Source organism: Arachis stenosperma, chromosome 4 (assembly GCF_014773155.1).
Source record: "Arachis stenosperma cultivar V10309 chromosome 4, arast.V10309.gnm1.PFL2, whole genome shotgun sequence".
Classification (NCBI taxonomy): Eukaryota; Viridiplantae; Streptophyta; class Magnoliopsida; order Fabales; family Fabaceae; genus Arachis; species Arachis stenosperma.
This window is the reverse complement of record NC_080380.1, coordinates 109,093,553-109,103,860: the sequence shown is the minus strand read 5'-3', so window position 1 is coordinate 109,103,860 and position 10,308 is coordinate 109,093,553. Positions and strand designations below refer to the sequence as shown.

Genomic DNA, 10,308 nt, shown 5'->3' with positions numbered 1-10,308 from the left:
AAGCCACAAATTTTATAGAGGAAGTATTAGAAACTGCATCTTCCTTGGCTATGTAGCCTAAACCAGATTTTTCAAACAATGGTCTTTGACTTGCAAGTAATTTGTCCAAGTTGCTAGAACCTTGAGCAAATTTTGCTAAGTCACCATTCAGCCTTTTAATCATATCATTTAATCTTTCATTTTCAGCAATTAACTCATGAGAAGGATCCACAATGTGCTTTCCTTTTAATTTTTCAAGTTCAAATTTTAAAAATCTATTTTCTTCAATGATGTCCAAAGCACATTCAGTTTTCTTCACTTCTTCTTTTAAAAAATCATTTTCAGCTCTTAACACATCTCTTTCAGATCTGCATTCATTGTATTTATCAAGCAGTTTTGAAGTGTTTAAAGTGAGATCATCAATAATAGCATGCAAGTCCTCAATGGTCAAATCATAATAGTTTACCTCATCAAGATTGTTGTTTCTAGCCATGAAGCAGTCTTTGTCATCTCCTTCAGATTCTTCTTCTTCATTTGAGTCATTCTCAAGATCCTTCCAAGCTGCCATGAGTACTCTCTTCCTTTCCTTCTTTCCTTTGTCCTCCTTTTTGAGCTTTGGACAGTTTAGCTTGAAGTGTCCAGCCTCCTTGCAGTGATGGCACGTCACTTTTCTCAAGTCGATCTTGTGCTCTTTTGAACTTGAACCTTTGTATTTGCCCTTTTTCTTCATCATTCTTCTAAATCTCCTAGCAAAAAACAAAAGCTCGTCCTCTGAAATACCATCACTATACTCACTCTCTTTCGGTTCTATTTGTGACTTGAGGGCTATTCCCTTTTTCTTTGAGTCTGTGTTTGTGTGTGTGACTTCATAGGCAAGGAGTTTTCCTCTCAGCTCATCATAGGTTATGGGACTTATGTTGTTACTCTTGGTTAGGACAGTTGTAGTGTTTTCCCATTCTTTTGTGAGGCTTCTAAGGAGTTTTCTAACCAAGGTTTTTTTTGCATAGTTTGTACCCATAGCATCAAGGTTGTTGATTATGATTGAGAATCTCTCAAACGCTTCATCAATGCTTTCTCCATCCTTCATACTAAACATCTCGTACTCTTTTCACAGCATATCAATCCTCGTTTCTTTTACTTGTTTGGTGCCTTCGTGTGTAACCTGGAGTTTTTCCCAGATTTCTTTGGCTGTCTTGCATCTAGACACCTTTCGGTACTCTTCAAAGCTGATAGCACAGTGAAGAAGGTTGATTGCTTTAGCATTCAGCTCTATCTTCTTCTTGTCATCCTCATTCCATTCAGCTTCTTCTTTTGGAGTCACTACTCCATCAGCACTTGTTTTTGTTGGGATCTTTGGACCTCTCACGATAATCTTCCATATGTTATAGTCAATGGATTGAATGAAAATTCTTATCCTTTCTTTCCAGTAGGAGTAGTTCTTTGCGTTGAAGAAAGGTGGCCGGTTGTTTGAATGGCCTTCAGTGAGGGTGTAGGCAACTGTGGTTGTGCCCAAGTTGTTCGCCAATGGATCTTTGCTCCAAGCGGTTAAGCTTGATTCTTGAGACCTTAGCTCCTGATACCAATTGAAAGTTGTAGTAGGCTTAGAGAAGGGGGGTTGAATCTATGCCTTCCTTTGTGTAGCTGTTATAACCCTTTTTAATCAAAACTTTCAATTATGATTCTGTTTGTACTCAGCAGCAAAAATTTATGAGACAATTTATTTTTGTCTCATGAATATAAGAAAAACAGAACGTAGCAGTGAAGAGAAAAGCTAACACCAGCATATATCCTAGTTCGGTTGCCTTGTGCTATGCAACCTACGTCCAGTCTCCTCCACAACAATGGAGGAATTTTCACTATAGTTAAAAGTATTACATACACCAATTTCACACTCAAGTTCTGACCTAACTTGACATTGGCTATGCTAACACCTAACTATTCACTCTTAGTGCTAACCCAACTAAGAAAGGGATACCAAACAGGTACAAGATACAAGACACTTAACTAACCTAAAGAAATCAGAAAATAACTCTAGGCTTTTCTCTCAAGTGTATCACTCAGCCTTTTTTTGCTCATGGCTTTTACTTGAGCTTTCTCTCAATGCCTTTTCTCACAAGAAATTACAGAAAGATAAATTTAGAAAAGTACATTACAATCAGTAAAACATGAAGGAGATTGACTTCATCAATAGCCTTTGTGCTATGTGAAAACCAGATTAGCAAGCCTCTGATTTAGTTCTTCATACTGGCGGAATGCACCTTTGATTAGGTTACACTGTCCAGTTAGTTGAACTCTCTCAAAGAACACTTCTCAGAACAAAACCTCAATACTCTGGTTATCTCTCCTTACTTTCTGAATGAACAACAAGCTTCTTTTATCTCCTTGCCAGTTCCTTGGTCCTTCTTCTAAGGTCAACACCTTGAGCTTTGAGCTTCACCAACCCACATATTCACTTTTTCTCAATAATCCTCAGAATAGAAACTTTGCCTCTGACTTCTTCATCTTGACCGAAAGCCATAAAACAGCAACAATAGAAATCTTCCAATAGTCAACTTAATCTTACCCCTTGAAAACCAGCTTGGTCCCCAAGTCACGTTTAAGACCGTGGATACATAGCAGGGAAGAGCAGAAACTATCTTTCCTTTGTATCCCATTTCGGATAGAGCAGAGAGTTGGGAAGAAGAGATGAATATCTGATGCATGCATGAGAAAATGGGTTACCTTTAACCTAAGCTTAATTTGGTTTGAACTGGGTGATTTGAAATCTGCCATTCAAGCTTAATCTTTCTCTTTCTTGCTTCTTTGGTGATAAGCTTATGGAAGAAGCTTTCTCTTTCTCTTTCTTACTTTTCTGAAATTTTGATTTGACTTAGACACAAGAGAGGGGAACGTTGTTTTGGTTGGAGCAAGATGAAGGGAATCACTTTTCTGAAATCAGATTGGGCTTGGATCGGGTATTGATATGCTTGGCCCGCTTTGATTTCTTTGGCTTCTTTCTTTGTTTTTCCTTGGGCTCTCTTGCTTTCAACCCAATATCCTTGCTGATTGCTTTTTCATTTCATTTGGGCTATTGAATTTTGGCCTGCAATAATAAACAATTAGTAATAAGTAATTATAAATAATTAACACTAATTATTTATTTTGCCCAAAAATAATATTTGTCATCACTTAGTTAATTTAGTCAATTTCTTAACTCAACATTTCTTAATTACTTTTGGTTTCCAATTTTCATTGTTTTTTCATTTTTGGGGTGGAGTTGGGGAACTCAAGGTTATACACGATTGTTCCAGCCAGAGAAACCAGTAACCAATATCCAAGCGACTATTGCCCTTGTTACCAGAGATGCTTCTGACGTAGTCAGTAAAGAGCTTGCACGCATTGAAGCAGAATCTATGGCTAAAAATGTTGTTGCTGCACATAGTGCTTTGGTAGCTAACGGAGGCGAAAATTGACCGATTAAGAATTTGATAGAATAAATACGTTGCAAGTAAGTTCTTAACCACTGAAAATCCGCTTATCAATTTAAAAGGGTTGTCACAAAATTAGAATAAAAATACTGGGAGTATGAATCCCAGGTCGTCTCCCAACGAGTTGACAAAAGAGTGCAGCTTATTGGTCAGAGGTTTTCCAAGAATTTTTGAGTTTGAGAAACAGGAAAATAAATAAGAGAATTTATATAATTTAAATAATGATCTTGACCAGGAGAAGATTAATTGGAAGTTCTATCCTTGTTGGATTTTTCTCAAGATCAATTGATAATTGGTAGCTATTTTCACTTAGTTATCCTTTACTGAATAAAGGAAGGTCAAGTAAGTTGGAAGTCAACTTCTATTCACAAGTTGTTATCCTCTCCCTTGGGAAGGATTAGCGTTAGTGGCTAGAGATTCAACCAACAATAAACCCAATTACAATTTGACTCTTGGGTATTCCAACTCAAGGTTCTCCTTTTAATCAACTCCCAATCAAGTTGGGAAACTACTCCATTATCATAAATGTAGACTTCATAAAATTAAAAGGGGAAATAAAGAAAGACATGATAAACAATAATAAAAAAGAAGATCAATTAAAAATAAAATAGTTCTTATATTAATAAACTCTAAAAATAATCCAATTGTAACTCAGGACAAATTAAGGATATGAAAGAGTAAGTAAAAAGTAAGAAAACAAACTAGAATGACGAAGTCTTGGTGGAGGTAACAACTCTTCTCAATATCCAATTCCAAAAGCAAAAGAAAATTCTAAGAACTATGACTGTGTAGAGAGAAAACCTAGAGAAAGAGTAAAATCAGATCTAAAAACTAAAAACTATCCTAATGTGAATCTCCCTGAGTCTCTGCATGTTTTCCAGCTTTAGTCTGTGTTTCTGGGCCGAAAAATGGGTCAAAACGCGGCCCAAAATTGCTCCCAGCGTATTCTGTTAATTCTGCAGATCGTGCATGTCACGCGTACGCGTCGTCCACGCGTGCGCGTCATTCAGCATTTTTCCTCACCACACGTACGTGTCGTCCACGCATTTGCGTCATCTGTGTAGATTTCAATCCACGCGTTCACGTCAGGCATGCGAACGCGTCACTGTGATTTTCTCCATTTCGCGTGGTCGCGTGAGCCATGCGTCCGCGTCAGTGTTCACTGGTTATCTCCTTGATTTCTTGTGTTCCTTCCATTTTTGCAAGCTTCCTCTTTATTCTCTAAGCCATTCCTGCCCTATGAAACCTGAAATACTTAACACACGGATCACGGCATCGAATGGTATAAAAGAGAATTAAAATACACAATAAAAATATCTCTAGGAAGCAAGTTTACAACCATAGAACAACTTTGGGAAGGAATTGTAATATCATGCTAATCATATGAATAAGTGGGTAAAGACTTGATAGAACCACTCAACTAAACATAATATAAATCATAAAATAATGGTTTATCAACCTCCCCACACTTAAACATTAGCATGTCCTCATGCTTAGTTCAAGGAGATAAAATAAATGAGTAGGGAAAATGTAAGACTCATGCAATGCAATGCAACCTATTTATATGAATGCAACTATATGATTTTGTCTATTTGGTTAAAAGCAAATAAGTTCTTTAATACAAACATAAATCAAATTCCACTAATTCAAGTCATACAGTAAGAACATGTAAATTTGTAAGAAGACAACTCATAAAAGCAGGGAACATAGGATCAAGCATTGAACCCTCACTGATGGTGTATGTGCACTCTAATCTCTCTAGTGTATAGGGTAATCACTCTATCCTTCTCTAATCATGCTTTCTAAACTTTGTTCTTTTCCTAACCAATCAACAATATTTAATGTACCAATGCAAACATCATGAGGTCTTTTCAAGGTTGTAATGGGGCTAAGGTAAGGGTAAGGGTATATATATAAGGCTAAGTGAGCTAAAATATGAATCTTTGACTAACCTAAGCTCTCACCTAGTATACATACACTCTATATAATTCTAAAAATCACACCTAGCTACCCATAATTTCTCACTTTGCATTACATACTCATGTACCAAATTTTCTTTTAATTTTTATCACGTATGCATTGATCTTTAATTAAACTTAGCATTGGGGTAATTTTGTCCCCTTATTTTTTTATATATTTATTGAATATTTTTGGATTTTTTTTAAATAAAAGTAAACATAGCTTTTCAATGCACATGGATTTTTAATTTTTCTAGTTTCACATGAGTAGGTACCCAAATTTCTATTATTTTATCATGACACATTCCCTTATTAACCATTGTTTTCACAATTTTCCCATACTCAATTAACACACAATTTCTATCTTAAGCTAACTAAAGATTCTATTTGGGATAATTAATTTGTTTTTCTTCTTAAGGCTAGTGATGTGGTAAAATATAGAACAAATGGGATTAAAAGGCTCAAAGTGACTAACAAAGGTAATTTAAAGGTTAGGCTTAATTGGGATAAGTGAGCTAAACAAATAATGGCCTCAATCATATGCATTCATATAACACATTAAACATTGCACATATAGGATGAAACAAAATATAAATTACAGTCATAGAGCAGTAAACACACAAGATTAAAATGTTTATGGTTAAATAGTGTAACCATATAAATAAGCTCAAAATATCACGGGTTGTGTGTTCTTTAGCTCAAAAATCATGTTCCAATTACAACTTCAAACAAATTTAACACAAAAAGTTTTGATTTAAATTAGTGAAATTTTTCAAAAATAGGGTCTTAAAAAGAAACTCATTATATTTCAACCAAATAGAACATGCATGCAAATAACCTATTATTAAACAATCTATCCTATCCTAATCAAAGGAAAAATAACTAAATATCCTACTTTATTGATGTTAGGGAAGAGAAGTTACCTCCGGAAGTCAGGTAATGACCGACCTTCCCACACTTAAGGCTTTGCACCGTCCTCGGTGCCATCTGTCAGGAACAAAGGGGGGCTGGTAGCAGTATCTCCATAGTCGGGACCGTTATGGCTCCCTGTGCTGGTAAATGAAGTGGAGTCCGGAGTGTTTAAGTCTTTGTCAGGTTTGTGATTTACTGTGAGTAGCTCCTTGAGGTATTTGAATCGGCGCTGGTTGCAGCGCTCTCGTAACTTCGCTTTCTGTTCTTGCCGGTCCAACCTTTCCAGTATCTGATGGAGCAACTGACTTGTTGAAGGTGCTTGTGGTGTAGAAGGAGGAATGTCTTCAGCCTGTTCTGCAGGTTGGCTAGTAGTGGCTGCTGAAGGTCTGATATATTTCCCGTTAGGGACGTACTGATCACTCTGTTAAAGCATGGCTCTGGTGTCCCCAGTCCTGTAGGAGACTCCGGCTGCTGAGACAAGATCTGAGACCAAGGCGGGAAAAGGCAAGTTGCCCACAATTTGTACGTGTCCTATGGCATTCCGAATGTGTCTTGGTAGGTTTAGACGCTGGTCTGTAATGATACACCAGAGTAGAACAGCCATGTCTGCAGTGAAGGAGGACTCATGAGTGCTCAGAAAGATGTAATGGGACATAATCTGCGCCCATACTCAAGCTTCTAAGGTAAGTGCGGAAGCCAATATCCCCTTAGGTCGGGAGCGATGGTATCCATAAATCCATCTGCTGCCAGGTTGTGCGATAACTCTGAGAACGGCATCCCAGTCAAATTGGTATGTCTGGCGCTTGATTGCGGCTTCTTAAAAGGCGTCCAAACCTTCTGGAGCAGGGGAAAGATCTAAAGCTTTTTGAATGGCCTCTTCTGTGATGGGGACTTGCTTCTGACGGACATAGACAGACTGCAGGGTTGGCAAGTGAAAGTTGGAGTAGAATTCAACTACCCATGAAAGATTAACCTATCGTGGTTGTCTCTGTAGGAATTTCCATTGTCTTCGCCCAATGCGGGGCTCAACAAATTCAGCAATTTGGGTCGGGAGGATGAGAAGGTGCTCATTGTTATAGTTCCTTTCCGCCAGAATGGGGAACATCTGCTCACAGTAGCGGTTAGTGAACCGCGCAGCGTCCTTTGCTGGAAAGGCCTTCTCTTTTTCATCGACCTTGATGATCCTCTTGATTCGTTTTGTTGAGGGTTTAACCGCTGTTGAATATGGCTTTGCCACTAAGGCTCGTGTTGTTCCTCTCCTTGCTGGTGGTTTGGGAGTAACTTTTTCTTTACCTTTCTTGGTGGCCATCCTGAAAGGGGAGAAGGAAAGTAACTTGTAAAGCTAACTGTTAGAGCAAAAGAGCGAACGGTAGCAGTGGTAATCAATGCACAGTAAAAAAGAATGTCGTTAACACATGGTCATGACTACATGTGAAAACTCCAACAATGGAAATATAGCAAGTGCATGTAATGACAATTAAATTCAAGATGCTTATTGGCATGCTGGCAAAGGCATGAGTAGCATAGATCAAGTATTCAATGTCCAAGTTAGATTACCAAGTCTTTCAAACTAACAATATGTTTGTAATGGAAATTATATTTAATTAATAAAATATAAAAGGGATTTCGTGAAAAGCAAGCATTTAGAGTAGTAGAATAAAAGAATTCCAATAATAGTGCATAATGCCATATGGGCTTTTTCACAAACACATAGCGTGCATGGTAAATATGTTATCGAAAGTATTAAATTGAACATGCAAGCAACCCTATAAAAAAGTAATATAATTGTCAAACAATTTCTTAATAATCCGCAAGCAAAATATAGAGACTAATGACCCAAATAAATTTCCAACACCAAAAAAGAAGGTTTAAAAGGAAAAAAGAAAAAGAAAACATAGATAATGAAAGGAAAAAGAAAAGAGAAGAAGAAAATAAATAAATGGAAAGGTAAAGAGAGAAGAAGGAAAAAAAAGAACCTTGATGATGAGTGGGAAAAAGAAAGAGGGGGGAAGTAAGTAATAAGTGGGAAAGAATGAAGAGGGAAGGGAGTAAGAAGAAAGAAAGAAGAAGAGAAAGAGAAAAATTAGGATTTGGGGAAGAAAAGATATGATATTTGGCTGATTTGGATAAGTTGTGCGGCGCAGGCGACGCGGACGCGTGAGGCACGCAGTCGCGCGGTTGGCACGATTTTGAAGTGACGCGGACGCGTGGGTCACGCGTTCGGGTGATAGGAATTGTGCTATTCGCATGAGAGCAGCCTCGCGTTCACGCAACTTTCTGTTTCAAACTCATGTACCCAGATTTTAGGGTGACGCGTTCGCGTGGGTGACGCGATCGCCTGAAAGGCTATGTTTAAAACGACGCGGATGCGTGGGGCACGCGTTCGCGTGATGGGGCTTGTGCTTCTAGCATGGTTCCAACCCTATTCCAGCCTAACATTCTACCATACACCCTTTTTACATCGATTTTTTGGGGCACGCATTCGCGTGGGTGACGCGGGCTCGTGGGAGGCCATTTTTCCACAAGACGCGGACGCATCAGCGACGCGGTCGTGTGAGCGTATTTGTGCCAAAGGCACGCCTCTAGCCACGCTATCGCACGACTCTCTGTAAAATTCTCATCCCTTCCCGAGGCACATATGACGCGGACGCGTCGGTGACGCTGTCGTGTCACGTGCTTTTTTTATATCCAGTATGCAGATAAAGATGCAACTATATGTACTAATAATGAGAAGAGTTATTGAAAAAGAAAACTAAAGAGAGGAAAAAAAAGAACAATCATACCATGGTGGGTTGTCTTTCACCCAGCACTTTGCTTTAACGTCCTTAAGTTGGACGCTCCACTAGCTCAGTCTCCTGCTGTGGGGGGATCCTCCAAGAGGAAGATCTCTAGCTCCTTATTCTTCTGCAGCTTCTCACCATGATACAGCTTTAGGCGATGTCCATTGACCTTGATGAATTTAGAGCTTGAAGGATGACTCAAGTGAAAGACTCTGTATGGCTCAGCCTTCTCTACTCGATAGGGACTGTCCCATCTTGATCTCAATTTGCCTGGCATGAGCCTTAATCTAGAGTTGTAAAGGAGGACTAAGTCCCCAGGTTGGAACTCTCTCCTCTTGATGTGCTTATCATGCACAGCCTTCACCTTCTCTTTGTACAGCCTGGAGTTCTCATAAGCTTCTAGGCGAAGGTTTCCTATTTCTTGCAGTTGCAACTTTCTTTCAGCTCCGGCTTTCCCAAATTCCATATTGCATTCCTTTACCGCCTAGAAGGCTTTGTGCTCTACCTCAATTGGGAGGTGACAGGCCTTTCCATAAACTAAGCGGAAGGGACTCATCCCGATTGGTGTCTTGTATGCTGTCCGATATGCCCAAAGCGCATCTTGGAGCCTGGTGCTCCAGTCCTTTCTATGAGGCTTGACTATCTTCTGTAATATACGCTTTATCTCTCTGTTTGACACCCCGGCTTGCCCATTGGTCTGAGGATGGTAGGCTGTTGCTACTTTGTGAATTATCCCATGCTTCTTCAGTAACCCTGTTAGTCTCCTATTACAAAAGTGAGTGCCTTGATCACTCACGATTGCTCGTGGTGATCCAAAGCGACAAATAATATGGTTTCTAACAAAGAAAACAACAGTGTTAGAATCATCAGTACGGGTAGAAATTGCTTTCACCCATTTAGAAACGTAATCTACAGCTAACAGTATATAAAAGTGACCATCAGAATTTGGAAATGGACCCATTAAGTCGATGCCCCAAACATAAAAAATTTTACAGAAAAGCATAATCTGTTGAGGAATCTCATCCCTCTTGGATATATTACCAAACCTTTGGCAAGAGGAACAAGATTTACAAAATTCAGCAGCATCTTTAAAAAGAGTAGGCCACCAGAATCCGCAGTCTAGGATTTTTCTAGCTGTTCTTTGAGGGCCAAAATGTCATCCACTCTCAGATGAGTGGCAGGCCCCTAAAATAGACTGGAATTCTGATTGAG

At 38.9% G+C, this 10,308-nt stretch overlaps 1 protein-coding gene across 1 annotated transcript; it reads right to left on the bottom strand.

Moving 5' to 3' along the window:
• Window positions 1–9,163: 9,163 nt before the first annotated feature.
• On the bottom strand, window positions 9,164–9,562 carry LOC130975296 (uncharacterized). Its single transcript, XM_057900111.1, has one exon. It carries the CDS (start codon window positions 9,560–9,562, stop codon window positions 9,164–9,166), a length of 399 nt encoding a protein of 132 aa, XP_057756094.1.
• Window positions 9,563–10,308: the final 746 nt, after the last annotated feature.